General features: G+C 42.9%; 1 protein-coding gene across 1 annotated transcript in view; it reads left to right on the forward strand.

The window, feature by feature from the left end:
- Nucleotides 1-6,562: 6,562 nt before the first annotated feature.
- Nucleotides 6,563-17,579, forward strand: part of NUP93 (nucleoporin 93) — a 567,849-nt gene continuing 556,832 nt past the window's right edge. Inside the window, exons 1-2 of the mRNA XM_086947697.1 lie at nt 6,563-6,695; nt 14,745-14,936. Of these exons, the coding sequence (XP_086803823.1) occupies nt 14,758-14,936 (179 nt within the window). The 5' untranslated portion in view covers nt 6,563-6,695; nt 14,745-14,757. The remainder of the gene's footprint in view (nt 6,696-14,744; nt 14,937-17,579) is intronic.

The raw sequence follows: 17,579 nt of genomic DNA on the forward strand, positions 1-17,579 counted from the left end.
CTAAAGGTAGGGATGGTCAGCAGGCTTGCGTTTGAGGATCTCAGATTTCGTGAGGGGAGGTATCGCTCAAAACTCCTTTGAAGGTATTTGGGCCCTTGTGAGAAATAGGCCCTGAAATTGATCAGTAGGACTTTGAACAGTACCCGCTTGTGGATCGGTAGCCAGTGGAGGGCGCCCATTGCCGCTGTGGCCGATGTTCTCCTAGGCCATCTCAACACCAATCTGGCTGCTGCATGCTGGACCATCTGCAGCTTGTGCACAACCGCCTTGTTGGTCCCTGTATATAGACTGTTACAATAGTCTAGCCGGGTTGTTCTAAGTGCCACCGCCAGCAGTTTTCAGGCTGGGAGTGGTAGTAGGTCGAAAAATTCTCAGGCCTTTTATGATGCTAAAACAGGTCCCCGCCACGGCCTGTTGTTTAAAGGACAAAGTGGCATCAAACTTGATCCCTAGATTCCTGACTGCATTGATTGTATTTGGGGGAACGGTGGCATCTTCAGGCCACCACTGCTTGGGACTGAAATGATTATATTTGCCAAAAGGCAGAATTTCAGTTTTCCCTGAGTTACACCTCAGGTGATCACTGCTCATCCATTTAAAGGTGGCTGAGAGGCAGTTTTTTAAAAATTTCTTCAGCCTCTGTTGTATCATCATCCAGCACCAGGATGAGCTGCGTATTATCCGCGTAAGAGATGATGTTGATCTTAAAGGATGATATCAGTTCAATCAGGGGGGACATATATACATTAAAGAGCGTGGGGCTCAGGCCGGATCCCTGCGGAACCCCTGAGGTAAGCTGCGTTTCCTCTGAACTGAAATGGCCTAATGTAATCACTTGCCGCCTGTTTTCCAAAAAGTTTTTGATCCAGCCCAATACATTTCCTGCTATACCAGATGCGGCTAGACGGTCTACAAGGCTGGTATGCGAGACCGTGTCGAAGGCCGCGGACAGGTCCAATAAAACCAGGACGGCCTTCTTTCCCTGGTCCATGGAAGCCCACAGTGTTTCTGTGGTGAAAAGGAGAGTTGACTCCGTGGAGTGTTGGGCCCTAAAACCTGCTTGATTTGGGTGCCAAACGTTGTTTTCCTCCAAAAAGGCGGTTAACTGTCCGTTTACGAATTTTTCCGTTAATTTACAAAGAACAGGTAGCAGCGAAATAGGTCGTAGGTTTGAGAGCGTTGTAGGGTCCGCTAGCTGGGACATATAAACAGCTTGTAAATGAATAATACAATTATTTAAAAATATACCAGGAATTATGAAAGACCTTTTTTTGTAATTCAGAAGTGTGATGCAAACAACGTTTACATAGGATAAAAACAAATCACAACACTTTACTTGGTGATGTGCAGATGACAAATTTGCAGAAACTATTTCAAGACATTGTACACTAGTTTTAAAACCACGTCAGTGGGAAATTCTGTGGGCATAGCAATGTAAAATCTGCTTATTGCAAATGACAGTATACTGCTACTTTATGCTTTAGTTATGTATTTATTAAAAGTGACAGTGTGTAGGCATGAGTTCAGAAACATTCCTGCCCCTGCACTGATGACAATTCTGTCAATGAACTGAGACAAGTCAACGGTCATCTGTATCTTATATGTGGCCAGATTTGTATTATATATGGAGCAAAAGTTTAGTCTATTTACCAAAACAAGAATTTTATGTACAGCAGACATGCCGAAGTCTGGTATTTGAAGGTGCTCTCCTATGTGATAAAGAAGAAAATGGCATCTCACTGAATTAAAATTCTTGCCCAGGATCACACCATTTGAAACCAGTTTAAGGGTCAAGAGCATTATAATTAGGTCAAGTAGATTATTCATGTCACTAGATCTGCAGTCTAGTTGACATTTCAGTATCAACATCAGTCATAACTTAAAGTGTATGACCTCAATATAACATACGAGGTCAACAGACTGGAAAAATCCTAAAACATTTGCCTTTCTTTAACATGGACACCGATGGGCAGGATTGCACTTTTCAAAATGATTATAGCATCCAGAGTGTTATACATTTGGCAGAGCATGCCTATTATAAAACCTTACATAGTAGATAAACGTATACATGCATTAATATTAAGACTACTTCAACACTCGTCAGGGATAACTGCTAAATAAACAGGCCACTCACTCTCGCATGTATTCATGAAGGATGATTTCTTGAAATTCTCCCACTGGTGTATCAAGTAGAGGGCGAGAGATATTCATTTCTTGACAAACAGGTTTAGTTGCCAGGTTTGCAAGACATTAAATAGTTCCTGACATCCCACAAACACAATCCTACAACACGTGAATGGGGGGGGGGGGGGGGGTAGTGTCTATCACATATAAATGCTGCCTCTTCAACAGCTACTCAATTCAATTTCAAAGCTTTTATTCGATTTGTAAACAAATCATACAAGCAAACATGAAATCAATCCATTACATTAAAAAATTATTTGTAAAATACAAGATTTATACAGGGGAATCCAAGATAATTCATGTAAGGGTAGGACACATACGGACCAGCGTTTAACATTGGATCATGATTAAAACAAAGTTAAAATCGTACAGACAGGAATGAATAAATTGGCACAAAAATATTTATCCTGGCAGCTGTACGTTGAACAATAAGCCCCCACCTAGTCGTGGGACATGAAAGTTTTAAATTTTTTAAAAATTTGTTAAAACAAGCAGAAAGGTATAGAAATATAGCAGCACTAGATATATCCTGGCAGCTGTATGTTAAAAATTTAAAAAAGTCAAAAGGAAAAACGCAACATGTACAGACAGGGTTAAAAATAAGTTGAGCACTACTAAAGAAAGTGCTCCCCCTGGCAGCTGTACATTTTGAGAAGTACAGACAGGAATATAGAGATCATGGCAATACAATACTTTTCCTGGCAGCTGTACATTTCAAGATGTAAATGGCAACAAAAAAACATATATCCACATTTTCTAAAGCTGACAGTAACACAAGGGCATTCTTAAAAGACCGTATCTTGTATTTAATAAATATAGGTTTTAAGTACCTTAGTCTTAGAAAATGATAAAATTTACAAAAAAGTAAGAAATGGCAGCAACTCTGGCGTGAGACGTTGTCACAAGGGCAGGGGGTTTCAGGTTTCTGTTTCTGTACTGGGAACGCAACAAGATGGTGTGCAATGCCCAACCTGACGCGAGTTAAAACATATTGATGAGATGGGCGACTGACATATAGAAGATATGCTTGGAACCCCGGTGGCAAGTTAAGTTCTCTATAAAACTTTACGGTAGTTAGCTTGCCATATACCTCTTCTCGCCCTTTCTTTTTATACATCAAGAACATTTGTTTAATCTCTTTTTTGGGTATTTCTACCGCAAGTTCGGGGTCGGTAAGAACATCAATATCAAACAAAGTCTTAAACCAGAAACTAATATATTTCAGCCAAAGAATACGAAAAGAAAAGTCCAAGCCTATACAGTCAAGAATAATTTCTTGAGTGAATCGAGTTTCGGGCTTAGCCCAAATAGATCGCCACAATAAGAGTGGACGAACGGCTGCTAAGTCCGAAATAAACTCGACCCCAACCTCGTCATGAATTAATTGAATGGAAGCGGAGTGGGGAACACATAGCACTTTTCTTAGAAACTTGTTCTCCTCTTTTTGGATAGAGGTGCTATCTGTGTGGCCCCACACTCCAGCCCCATACAATGCCGAGGGAACACAGCGAATATTGTAAATATTAATCATGTCACGAATGCTTCTTGAGCCGAGCTTAGATGAAAAACGAAAAACACTGCTGGTACAACGAGTCATTTTCGACCTAGCATTTTCAAGCTCTGATTTCCAGGACCCATCATTAGCATAAGTGATTCCTAAATAACAAAATGTTTTAACTTGTAACATTTTGGCGCGGTCGAGATAAAAATTAGACTTTAGTTTATTGGCTGACTCACCGCACAACATAACATAGGTCTTAGATTTGTTTACACAAAGTCTCCTGTTTTGTATGAACAGCATAAAACCATCGATGAGACGTTGTAAGCCCATCTGGGTGCGTGATAAAAGTACTGCGTCATCCGCATAAAGTAAGATTGAGACAGGATTGCCTCCAATCTGCGGGGCATCTGCTGGTATGGTTGCCAAAGTGCGATCAACACAGTTAATAAAAAGAGAAAATAAAAGAGGAGCTAGTACGCATCCTTGACGGATGCCCCTGGATACCTTGAAGAAAGGTGTGCATTCACCATGGCTGCCATATCGGACTTTACAAGAAAGTTTCTGGTAAAGCCTAGCCAGGAAATGTACTATTTCTTTAGGTGCTCCTAACTCCAGTAAAACCTGCCAAAGAATGCCATGGTCAACTAAATCAAATGCGCTGCTCAGATCAGCAAAACATAAAAATAAATTACCCTTTTTGGCTACTGTGTATTTGTTAATTAAAAGATCCAAGTTCACGCATTGCTCCAGGGTACCCATCCCCTTCCTGAAGCCGTATTGCACTTTGGTTAAAATACTCATATCTTCTGCCCAAGTTTCCAGTCTAATGAGCAGGATTCTGCTCATAACCTTTACTGAGGCATCCAATAGAGAAATTGGCCGATAGTTAGAGGCCTCGGATTTACTGCCTTTTTTGAAAATTCTCCCACTGGTGTATCAAGTAGAGGGCGAGAGATATTCATTTCTTGACAAACAGGTTTAGTTGCCAGGTTTGCAAGACATTAAATAGTTCCTGACATCCCACAAACACAATCCTACAACACGTGAATGGGGGGGGGGGGGGGGTAGTGTCTATCACATATAAATGCTGCCTCTTCAACAGCTACTCAATCTTTAACAAGAGTTCGAGCTAAATGGCAAATAGATGTTATAACAGGTGACAGACAAAGTGAGAATATTAGCCAATTGCAGGACTTTAAGCAGGTACTCGAAATATTAATGTATACGGTATAAATGGATACATATAGTAAAGATTACATTTCAACTATTAAATAAAATAAATCGACAACTAGATGGGCTATGCCCCAATGGCCATATCGAACTGTGTTCATTTTATCATAAGAGGGGGTGCTCTCTGGTGTCAGTTTTGGGCGGAGGCAATACAGATACTAAATGAACTATCTGGTTGGAGACTAGGGGTATCCCTTAAACTATGTTTTAGGGCTGATACCAATAAAAGGAAATTTGCCAGTAGATGTATACATCAATAACTAGTATTGGGAAAGGACGTAATACCATGGCATTGAAAATCTAGCTTTGGGCCCAGGTAAAGTCAGCTGAAACGAGACTTGCAGAAGTGGATACAAGCGAAATGATCCGCTAGAGAAATAATAACACCCAGAGAAGCCATATTATATTGCATGCAGCACTTGCCACATTAGAATGCCCCGATTGATAGATTAACACCATAGACAGCAGAGACAGCAAAATAATTGTCGCTTCCTGATATAGTCACATAACCGAACATTACACTGCAATAACGTGAAATATTTTTAAAAACTACGTTTGTAGACCATTGTTTAAGTGTTTCCCCGCTGTTTCTTATACGTTTAGCCTTCAAACAATGAAGCATGTGTCAACAGACCAGATTCCGGCGAGAGGCTCCCGATGTTTGAAGCAAAAGATAGCTTTATTTTGGGCGAAAATTCCCATAATTCGTAGAAATAGAGAAATACATTATTCCGCTTATTTTTTTAATCTCCCAATTACCGCTTCTAAAACATTGGCACGAATGATAAACAAATATGAGAAAACATATCAAACGTTCACTTTCATGACAATTTCACTTTCAAACATAAGGGGCATGCCCCATTCCCCAACGACGTTTGATATGCTGCTTGAGATGCTGGGGGCTGTCAACATGAGAGGGCGACCTAGATATCAATAGACTAATGGTCTCCCCGCTCACTTTTTCTAGGAGGGGGGTCATCTGACAGTTTCAACCACCTGCGTTCTTCACTCCCCTTATGATTCCTCATGTTCTACGATGTAATTAAACTTATTTTCTTGTGTATGTAAAGCGCTCCGATACCCCCTGGTCTAGCTAGCGCTATATAAAACGTTAAAAATAAAATAAATTAAAGTTTCACATAAACAAGTGACATTTTTAATATCAGTAAATGCTGAACATTCCGTATCCTCAAAATGGAATGTCACGTGGTATTCTGCCGGGACCCGGTCGCAACTTGTATAACAGTTACCGACCTAGCTTGCCATACACCCCAGAAAGTGGTAAACAGCCAAAAGTGCCCTGCCTGACAAAAGGATACAACCAACGTAACAACGCGTTACTGGTCACCCCATGACTCTGTGATTACCTGGGTCTGCTCTGCTAACCTGCACTACGCCCCTGAATACTACAGCCAGCAGCACCCTAACTAAATTTGCACGGGACGATTTACGAACCAGGAAAACTGTAAAACTCGCCCGGCAAACTCAAACGCACGCCAACCGCCACACCAAACTAAATGGTGCCCGCCAGATTACACCCTGGGCAAAAGCACATGTAGCCTCCGCAGCCAATCAGCATTTAGAATTCTGTGCAGCGGACTAAGATTGGGTAAAGTGACTCTAAACCTCCAATCCTGGGTTACGGTACATATTAGCACTACCCCCACCTAAACCGTTGGATTGGCTGTTGTGCTAGCCCGGAAGTGCTAAAGTTATTTCCAAATGACATCCGTTTAGAGCTTGAAAACGTACAGTGGCCGGGCTGCATTCTCGCATGCATGTAAGTAGTTGTCAAGTGGTCAATTTAGTTACAGTGGAAGGAAGTAGAATGCATCATGAAGAATGTATTGTTATAGTGGGATTATATATCTTTTTTTCTACATGTATGTTGGTGGTTTTTATGTCACGCGAACGTATCCGAAAGGTAGCTGAGAGCTGTACAGGGTCAATGCAAAGTCAATATGTGATAGAATGGTTAGCTTGTTTGTGGTTGAGGTGCGGGGAGCAGTGGGTATGTCCGCTGAGAGGTTGGTGGAGGGAGTAGGGATGCACCAGCGCCTTTATTGTGGTAGCTCTAGACCAGGGTACTCCAACCTTTTGTGAAGTAAGAGCTACTTCTGTTCAATGAAAATCATCCCGAGCTACTAATATTAGAGTTGCATAGTGGCCACATCATACAAGATTACATCAGGGGGCATCAAAGGCAAAGTTACAAGCAGTGATCGCCTATGTTCACCAGGAATGACTGCTAGCAGTAATGTGAAAATGGTCTGGGAGGGGTGGGAGTTGGTGTGGGAGGGGTCTTTTAAACACCCAATGGGTTCCAACTCATGCCGCAAGCAGTGACTACAAGTATCCATACACACATAGTGGGCACGTCCACATTGTTTTAAGTTTTGTGTGTGACTGCCATCTATTGTATTATTTTACTTGGTTTTTTTTGCTTCTTGTTTGTTTCTGTAAAGTGTAAATATGTAATATTCTCCTCACGTAATGTACTTGGTTCTATTGTGAAGCACTTTGACACCTTTGGGAAAAGTCAGCTCTATATAAAAATGCATTAAATAAATACATACATACGTTCTCCCTTCATATTACGCTGGAGCCAGGCACAGTGGTTGTAGAGGGTAGTGCTGGCTGGTTGGTGAGCAGGGATGGATCGGCTCCTGGAGGGCTGCTGCTTCGAGCGCTTTAGCTGCAGGCAGGAGAGATGCCCCCACTCGTTTTTTTTTTGGGGGGGGGGGGGGGGGTTGGTGCAAAATGGGAACAAATATACTAACCATAAACATTTATTTACATCTACGTTTTCTTCTGTGTTGGTTGTTTCACTTTATCTGTTTTACTTTAATACTAAATACGCTTTATGATGTCACAGCGCACTACAAGCTACTTTAACGGGCATTATGCAAACGGATTGGGGGAAATTATGCTGTGCCACTATTACGTTCATTGCGGTTGACTGTTAGGCGATAACAAATTATGTAATTCCTTGAGGAGACGCAATTATTGGAATGTATTGCTTGCACACATTTAATTTACTTTCAAGCAGTAAAATAACTTAGTGAGCTAAAACTCTCATTGCTGACATCTGTTGTAATCTGCAAGTCATACATTAACTGTTGGCAATGCCAACTCCGCTTTTCAAACCCTTGTAATGTGCACAAAATCAGTGTTAAGTGAGGTAGTAGAACCTCTGGTTATTTGTAGCGTTCAGAAATCTCATTCTGCTTCACTAAGCACTATGTGAAAGCAACTGCCCAGAACAGAGTACAACAAAAATGTTTAAATCCCATTTGTCTCCAAAGGCTTTCATAGGGGTAGTCGTAGGGCTTCCTGGGGGAGAGGGCACATATTCAGATTTCTGAAGCCTGAGTGAGCGAACTACAGCTATAATGGCAAGGAGGTTGTGTGTGTTGGGGGGGGGGGGGGGGGGGGGAGGGGGGATTCTCTTCCCTTCCCAGTTCCTCTTTTCACTCTAGGCCTTGGGCTGAGGAGGGCTGGGTGGGGTTTCCCAAGAAATCCTTGGCATTCCTTGCACATTTGGGAATTGGAAATGGGGGTAGGGTTGGGGTTTGCAGTGCCTGGCACTAGTGAGTGCTACATCCGTGCCGGATGAGTGGGTAATTTGGGCCTCAGGGGAGCCTATATTCTCGAATGGCAGCACCGCCCTTTTCCGCAGTAGAGACTTGTGCCTGGCACTTGCGGTGTGGTGGAGCACCTGCGCTAGAATTTAGCAGTTCTAGTTAGTTACCTCCATAACCTATAACTTGTGCCCTAAGGTAACTATAACTCGCGCCCCCACCATGCACGATTTTCTCATCAATAATTTTACAGCAAATTATGCATTATTAATATTAATAATGTCATAGAAGATGACATGAGTGATGTAATATATGGGATAATTATCAGGGCATGGCAAGGGATTGAGTTATTAGCTACCTTAGGGCACAAGTTATAGTTTATTTTTGTAACTGTTGAATTTCTATGGTTTTGGGTGTGTCAAATCTGAACCGAACTATAACATCTCTGTATCTTTGTTTTTTTTGTGTGAATATCTAAGGTTTTTTAAAATTCTATTTCCTAACTATAAAGTTCTTGTACCCTTTGTTTTTTTTCCACTGAATTTCTAGTCTTTTTTAGAGTAAAATTTAGTTAGCATGTGTTAATCAAACTACCACCGCGCACAGCCTTTGGCTGTACGTAGTAGGTGGTTAGCCGCAGGGCCTGGCAGCTTTGGTCATGTGCATTAGGGGGTTGGACGCAGGGCTTGGCCAGCGGCCAGGCCCTACATGCAGCCAACCCCACGTGGTTCGACAGCCAAGGGCCGTGCACAATGGGGTGTTGGCCACAGGGCCTGACCTGCGGCCAGTGTATCTTTCCAACACCCCCAAAGGTATCCAACCTGGGAGGTGGGCATGGCACATTTTTTAGGTGCACCATTCCACGGGGAACACTGCATAATTTATGGGGGAGGGGGCATGCAGCCTTGGGTACCTCATCTGCCGGGGCCTAGCCATATTGTGCACGGGGGGGCCTCCCGGCCAATTTCTGGCCTTGGGGATCCCAATCCTGGGGCACGGCCATATAATAAAGGGATGCCTTGGTTCCGCCCATAGGGAGCAGCCAAAAATTCCTGCAGTTGTACGGTAGCATTTTTAAATCTCCTGCCAGCTGAGAGTGGTCTTAGGGCCTGATTTTGAACTTGGCGGATGAGTTACTCTGTCACAACGGTGACGGACATCCCATCCGTTGAAATATCAATCCCATTATGTCCTATGGGAATTATATTTCGGCAGATGGAATATACGTCACTGTTGTGACGTAGTAACAAGTCTGCTATGATCTAACCCAGGCTCTTTAGTGTGTGCTCTTGTTTGGAAGGAGCTTTAAAAGGGCTCCTGCCAAGCGAGAGCCAAAACAGGTTTTCCTGTCCGCGGCAGTGTAGGCAGGGAAGCTGCTATGTCGCGGGGTGGGCACCCTGGACATAGAAAGAGCATGCCCTGGTAGATGGGATCCCAAAAGCTGTTAATGGCTCCAGGAGGGGGGAGTCTGCGTAGCCCCCTCCCTATTTAAAGCCCAGTAGGGCCCCGGGGGATGGGGGCTGCATGCCCCCTCCACTTTTTAAATCGCGGTCGGGGATAGGGTCTCCTGGGTCAAAATTGGCCCTGGAGCGGGGATGCATGATCCCTCCCAATTATTGAAGGGCCCGTGTCCCGAGGGATGGGATCCCTGTGGCTGAAATAGGACCTGGGAGGTGTGGCGCATGCGCCCCCCTTATCTATCTATATAAAATGCATTCCCTCCGGGCTAGGAAAACACAAGCACAGAAAACCGCAAATGTTAGACCTGGCTTCCTGGGCACCAGGGCACTCGGGGGTAACTGCACTCCAATCGCATCAACTGGAGTGTTCCCTCACTGGTGACCTGGGGCCTCAGTACTAGTGGACCCAAAACTGGATAACCAAGTACTCCTCTCCAGCACTTGACTCTCTCAGGGTAGCGAGACAGAGCAGTCCAAGGCTTACTCAAGGAGGTGAGGTGGGGTTAGACATTCAGAATACAGTGTAAACCATACCACCAGCTGATAAACTCAATGTCCAGTCACTGCTTTACTTTTTATAAAAGAAATGTACTTTAATTCACACAAGACAATTATACTACACCTAAAACTAGGATAAACAGTGAAAACCAGATGTCTCCTCAACCCTCTGGGACAGAGTTCTGACCTCAAACAGTATTATAGCGCCTAGACGGCAAGCACTATAAAAACACAGTTAACATGAAAACACACAATAAGAATTGCATATTACAGATCATGTTACACAGGGCTGCTCTCATTCACTAGAGCCTTGATACCAATCTTTGGATTGAAAGGAAAGCTACTGCTTGTACAGGCTCCCACAGTGCAAGGGAGGAGATTAGAGGGAATTTGATCTCCCCTTCAGCGACTAGAATCAAGCTTCCTCCTCTCTGGCTCCCTTCCTGGGCTGCAAGCGTCTTTCCACCAGCTTTAATTGATGTGCCGTGAGCTTCTTTTCATCAGCCTCTGTGATGGGCTGTATGCTTCCTCTCCACACCTTGGGCAGCTGTCTGCAATTTCCTTGGTCCAAAACGCACGCTCCTCCTCACAGAACAGCTGGTCCTTAATGTTGCTGATGCCTTAGTTCCAGACGCAGTGAACAGAGTCTTATCTCCTGCCTTCAAACTGCGGTTCGCGCCTGGCTATCTTCAAACGGACATGGTGTGGCGGCCTCTTCAGTCATAGAACAGTCTTGAACAACAGCTGACCACTCAGGCCAGACTTTTATCACCCCTGATTGATGGCTCATTCAATCGAGGGTCTGCTATTTTTGCATCCTGAATACACCTCAAATCACAAACCATTCATGGCGTGTTCAATGCATGGGTAAAGCATGCCCCAGTCCACCCCCATGTTTTCCTGGTATCAGGTTGTGCAACTCCCTAAAGAGGAAATGTAATTAACTCCAGCCCAGGAGGCCCTGACCAGTGGGGGAGGGTCCTCTTCGCAGAGTTAGTGCAGCTAAGCCCAGATAAGAGCTGAGTGTCTACCCCAGCCCACCTGGCCTTTCCAAGGAAATAGGGAGGAGCACGGGGAGCTGGGATGTCCAGCAGAACAGCTCACACTGGCTCAAATCGCCATTCTTCCCCTGTACACCCACGGGCTCTCAAACATATATCAGGCAGCCAAAGGCAACAGGCCCACAGGCATGGCAAACTGCACAGACTTGGTCAGGAGGGTGCCTAGGGACTCACCCCTCCTGACTATAGATTTATTGCTGCCACCACTGTCAGTCTACCACAGCCTTAATAAAGAGGGCAGTAGCCACTCTCTGAAAAATAGGGGTGCACTAGGCATGCCCCCTCGACCTCAGAACCAAGCTCTAGGGTCTCAATCCATGTAAACAGGGAGACCCTCAGTGGACATGTATGATTGTCATGCTCACTGAGGTAGGGATCTAGAAACTATATAGTAGCTATTGAGTGACTTGCTCGGAGATTAGCATAAGGCAGGGGAAGTACTCTCTCCAGAGACATGCAGGAGACTTCCTGTCCCAACAGCACTTGTGTGTGTTTTTCATTATCAAGTTGATTCTTGAACCTCAGCCAAGTCCCTAGTTGTCTGCCAACACTTATTGGTTGAAGTATTGGTAGCCAATCAGATCTCCGCATGAAATCTGTTGGATGTACGGTTGATTCGCTTCCCTAGATATCTTTAAATCTTTTTTCTTTAATAACTCCAAAACTACTGAACGGATTTAGCACCAAATTACAAACCAAAATCTTTCCCAACCAAGATCTAGCTTTCTACCATTGGATGTAATTCTGTTCAGCGGTTCGAGCTGTAGTAGTGCCTAAAATGCCTAGGAGAAATTGTGTTGGGAAAAAATGTTTTGATACCACCCAATCTGAAACGTTAAAGATAGGAGCTTAAGTGAGTGGCAAACTAGTTTTGAAAGTTACATCAGGCTATTAGCAGGTTACAAATCAATGAAGGAGGGAGAAAGGGGTAGAAGTTCATCCAACTTCCTGTTTATATAGACCAAAAAATCAGAAGGGGGGATGAACCATATGAATCTTTGTCTTGCCATTTTCTCTGAAATAAAATGTTCTTGAGACCTTAGCCATGCTGTCACGACCTGCAGTGTGTTTTTTACCTCTGTTTGCATGATTAGTGGCTAGCGTCATCATCAGGTCTCTCTCACTTGATTGTTCCTTTCTCCAAGTAATACTACAACCTCCACCAGAAGGGAGTCTGTCTGGGTAGCAACAGTGACTCTTGCTTAAAATGATCGCCTATCCAGTGCGATTGATTTTAATGAAAACTGGATGAGGATAAGATAATAAAATTCGTTTGGTGTGGCAATGGGCAATTTAGTAGTCCATAACACCTGTTAGTCAGCTCAACATGTTTCTGTCAAAAGGAGCCCATATGGCTAACGTGGCTTTAATCAAGGCCATAAATGTTGAATACCTATAGTCTAGGTTATTTCAGTAACATGCATAAATGTACTCCAGGGCTTTCACTCACCCATCTTCTTCCTAGAGCACACTTTAAACTGGGTACGAAAAAAGTTACTGGTTATACATATGACCTGCAACTAAAAAGGGATAACAAAGAGAAGACAGATATGCAATTTTTCATTTGTGACTACTGGGTTTAATTGAGATTCCTTTTGCGACTTTCGAGATTTTTGTTTGGCTTTGTGTATACCCGTTCACTTGTTTAGAGAAATTAGCATTATAAAAATGTATTAATCCGCTGACTTGGTTAAAAGTAGTCCATGGGCAGTCCTCTTACCCATGTTCAAAGACCTGAATGCTAAAAATAAATGCAACTCCACTGTATAAGGCAGCTTTGTGCTCCTGTCGGGCATTTTGGATCTGCAGTCCAAAATTTGGGACCCAAAACGGGGATAGCAAATCCTTGGAAGAAGATAGGGAAAAAAAACAGAGCTAGGCCCTATGGTCACACCCCAGTATGCATGGCCTTTGGGTCCCTAAGGGCCTGGCCATCTCCACCCAAGCATGGTTGAAGTCTCTGCATAGTAGGACTTAGAAAGGGCCATGTGTTGGTTGCAGGGCTTGGCAAAAGGCATGGCCCTACCCTACGATCAATCCCAGCTGCCCATGGCTGATAGCTGTGTGCAGTGGGGTTTGGGTGCCCTTGACCAACTGTTGGATGTAGCATATAATAAAAAAACAAAAACTGAAATTTGCTGAGAAAAAACAACGTCAAAATTAAGTTATGCTTACATTTGTTTAGAACACCTTACTTTATGCTTACAATTACCTCAAAGTCAACAAAAAAGCAGTTACCGCTGTTATGAAAATTTGGGTAAAAACCGAAGAAAACAGCAATACTGGTCATATAGGATAATAATAATCAACTCCAACTTGCACCCCTGCCAAGCACTGATGAAGACCTTACATTTGATATCACTGATGACATCCTAAATGATCTCATTGGTGACATCACTGACATCATCTTGTTTTAGCTTTAGTGTTAAATGTACACATTTTACCCTGTCCCTATGTACTCTTTAGTTACTATGACCCTTTCATCCTGGGAGATTTTGCAGATTCTGTTTGTTGTATTAATCATTGCTTTTTATGGATAGAATCATCATGCAGTAGACTAAGATCTAAAAAAACCCGTCCCCAATGGCGTTTAGACGCTGTATGAATCGTGAGTCATGTCATACTACACACAGTTTACAACATCGAAAATGGAATGAGTATGACCCATTTCTATGCAAAGACAAACTAGATTGACCAGCCTGCCAGTGACAAAAGGGTGGCTGGATATCACTTCATCCTGAGTAAGCTTTGTGGAACTCCTTAGGCATAAGTGCAGTGCTCAAACTCCACAGGCCTGAGCAATCTCGTACTCTCTGGTTTCACCCTTTGTTGATCAAGAGGAAAACTACGAAACATAACTGCATGATTTGTATTCACAGTTCTCGAGATAAAAGGAAGATGGTGTATCATCATTCAGTACTGGGTGTTTGATCTATTCCAGTAGCATGTGAAAGGGCAAATGTGCATTGTTCTAATTTAGGGAAGAAAGAGACAGAAGGGTTGCAGAATGTTACTGCATGGTCCTTCTAGGGCAATGTATAAAGTCTTTATTTTTGTATTTCCATTTAAATACAAGTTTAATTGATGCCTGTTTTGCTGTTTTAGGGAGAAGCAGATTTGAATGGGGAGGTGTGTTCCATAGTTGATTAGTTAATTTGAAGTAATTAATACTAAAACTTGATAATTTTAGGTTTATTCTTCCATTTGTGTTTTTGTTGTTTCTTTTAAGTGCTTCCCTTGAGATGGACACAGAAGGATTTGGAGAACTTCTTCAGCAGGCAGAGCAGCTTGCAGCAGAGACCGAGGGCATCTCAGAATTACCTCATGTTGAGCGCAATTTACAGGAAATTCAGCAGGCAGGGGAACGCTTGCGTTCTCGCACCCTCACACGCACCTCACAGGAAACTGCAGATGTAAAGGCGTAAGTTGAATCACGTATTTTCTTTTATACCTGTGATCGCTGCTTTATAGGCCCGAGGGATACTTGGGCTGGGTAATGAGGGTCTTGTACATATCTCTAAATAGCCTACAACTTCTCAAATAATCAGCCCCACATAAACCGAGGAGCTACACTTTCTTTCTGATGTTTGTTTTTGTTGTTGTTGCTAATTGAAATCTTTAGTGTATGTACTTTTATAAACTAGAGGTTTTTGCAACATAATGAATTTTGGTGGCATTGTCACTACAATCCAGATATACATTTTTATAGCAAGATTGCTCTTTGAGAGTGAAGTTTTATTCAGCTGAATTGCACCCTGAGCTAGTAGCTCCAACAATGTCTTCCCTCAGCAATTGAATTTTCCTCAACAGTTTGGTTCTCAAGCAATGAAAATAGTTTTGCTTTTATTAAATGCATAACAGGTCCTTCCTGGTATGACAGATGACTTTAGCAATACAGTGCATTCTCCCCATAGCAGATAATTTTTGAGAAACATTTGCAAAAACTCAGACGAGAACATCATATCTCGTTCCTTAGTCCTCTCGTGTCTCCTGTAGTGGAGTTCTGCCAAATTCCATCTTGATTGTTAGTAACTGAAGCCTAGGCAAGTGTTGGTACAGCAGCAGTGCATTCACATGTTTTAAGCAAGATAGCGTTGGTGTCCTTATTTTGTATCTTAAACAGTTACATTTCCATCCTCTTGGCACTGGATACCACTCTTCACCATTAAATATAATTCAAATGCCTAGCCTCATTTTGGAATTGATGTTCCTTCTCTTTTTCCTCTTTCCGGTCACCTAACCCATGCCTGTATCCCTTGAAACCTATACGTTTCTGCTACACGTTTAGGCATATCGAACTTATATTAGGCGTTCTAGATGTTAGCAATAATAATAAGACCGCAATCGGTGCCCAAAAAGTCTTAGAATTAATTTACCCAAGCTACCTATCCGGTCCCCTATCTTCTCACAGAAGCCTGTCCTGGCCATTTTATTTTCTTCCTGTTAAGCCATTGACATGTACAAATTCAAGATCTTGCATTTTCCAAGGGTTATCAAGAGTAAAAGTGCAACACTGGGTATTTATTATTTTACATACCCCACCCTCCTTAGCCAGAATCCAATCAAAGGCCATTCTGTTTTGCATAACAATACTGCACATCCCTATAATTTCTTCGGTAATGTTAGAAAGACCAGCTGTGGTGTCACGTCATTGGCCAATGTTTCAATCCACTTGGCTTGATTTCTTATATTTACCACGGATTAAAGCTACACCCAATGAAAGATCATTGCTGAAAAAATGTCCAATATATCTTCTCCTGCATCCCTTCTCTGAAGGTAAAAATGAATGTTTTTTAAGTGTTGTGAATGGTATGTTCATAGGGAGACCAAAGCTGAATAACAAACAACTTATCCCTACTTGTAACAAAAAGCAAGCTCTTTTCCCCCATACATGGTACATATCCCTTTAACTTCCTACTTTGTTTCAGCGTATAACGCTCTCAGGCACTTTAAATAAGCATTGGCATAGCCAATAGGTCTAGCTTTTGGGACCATATAAGTGTTTAGCCATGCAACAGTTGATGTTGTTGCACCAAGGATATTGTGCTGCATAACGGCGAGCTGTGAACCTGATAAGTGTTAGGACAGAGCGGGGGGCAGGGGGGTAAGCACAGCGAGCTTTGAACCTAATGATAAGTGTTAGGACAGAGCGGGGGGCAGGGGGGTAAGCAAGGCAAGCTTTGAACCTGATGACCAGTTTTTCATTTTATATAGCATTGCTTTGGTGTGAAAGACCAACCGTATCTCACTGGATGAACCATTTGCACCCAGTTGGGAAAATAGCAAATACAGCCCCTTTTATAACCAGGACTAGCTTCTGTCCCCGACCCCACCTCATTTCTCTTGGTTTTGTCCTTACTGCAATGTCTTCTTTTGTTTGTTTTTAGTAATGTGGTTGTTTGCCTCCCTTGCTGACACTTGTAATAGTTCTTGACTGGAATAGTTTGTTTCATGGGCCTTGGGGTCTTAGTCGCCCTCCTCTGATGCATTCACTTTCTTTGTGTGTGATGCATGCACCCAGGTCAGCAACTTTTTCCATTTCACAGCAGTGTTCATAACCAAGAAGAGCTAATAAAATCCTTTTCATTTAGCCTGTAATCAAATTTTCCAGACTTGAAAATTCTCTGAGCTCCAGACTGTGAGAAACAGCAGTCGATGAAATCGGGGCACTGAATCTGGTGGAACACAGAATGCACCACATCAGCAAGTCGCTTGCAATAGTCTATGATCTGGTCATCAGTTGTTGACAAGAAACGGCTGTCAGTACACCAGCATTCTTCTTAGTCTGCCTAGTCGAATTAATGCTGAGGCAATCCTACCTTCCTGTTTGGGGTGCAAAGAATACTCCTAAGCACCAGAGTCCGGGCATTGGCCTACTTCAAGGTGGTGGACTAGTACAATATTGACAGCTTTCAAAAAAATAATATTTTTTACACTATTCTGTCTTCCCTCCATACCTAAAGATTGGGAGTGAATACAGTTGCAGCCGGCATGGCTCATGTGTAGGGTGGGGTGGGTGTGAGAGCGCGGGGGGGGGCATGTGGGAGGGAGCATAATGGAAAAA

This window comes from Lissotriton vulgaris, chromosome 12 (genome assembly GCF_964263255.1).
Source record: "Lissotriton vulgaris chromosome 12, aLisVul1.2, whole genome shotgun sequence".
NCBI lineage: Eukaryota > Metazoa > Chordata > Amphibia > Caudata > Salamandridae > Lissotriton > Lissotriton vulgaris.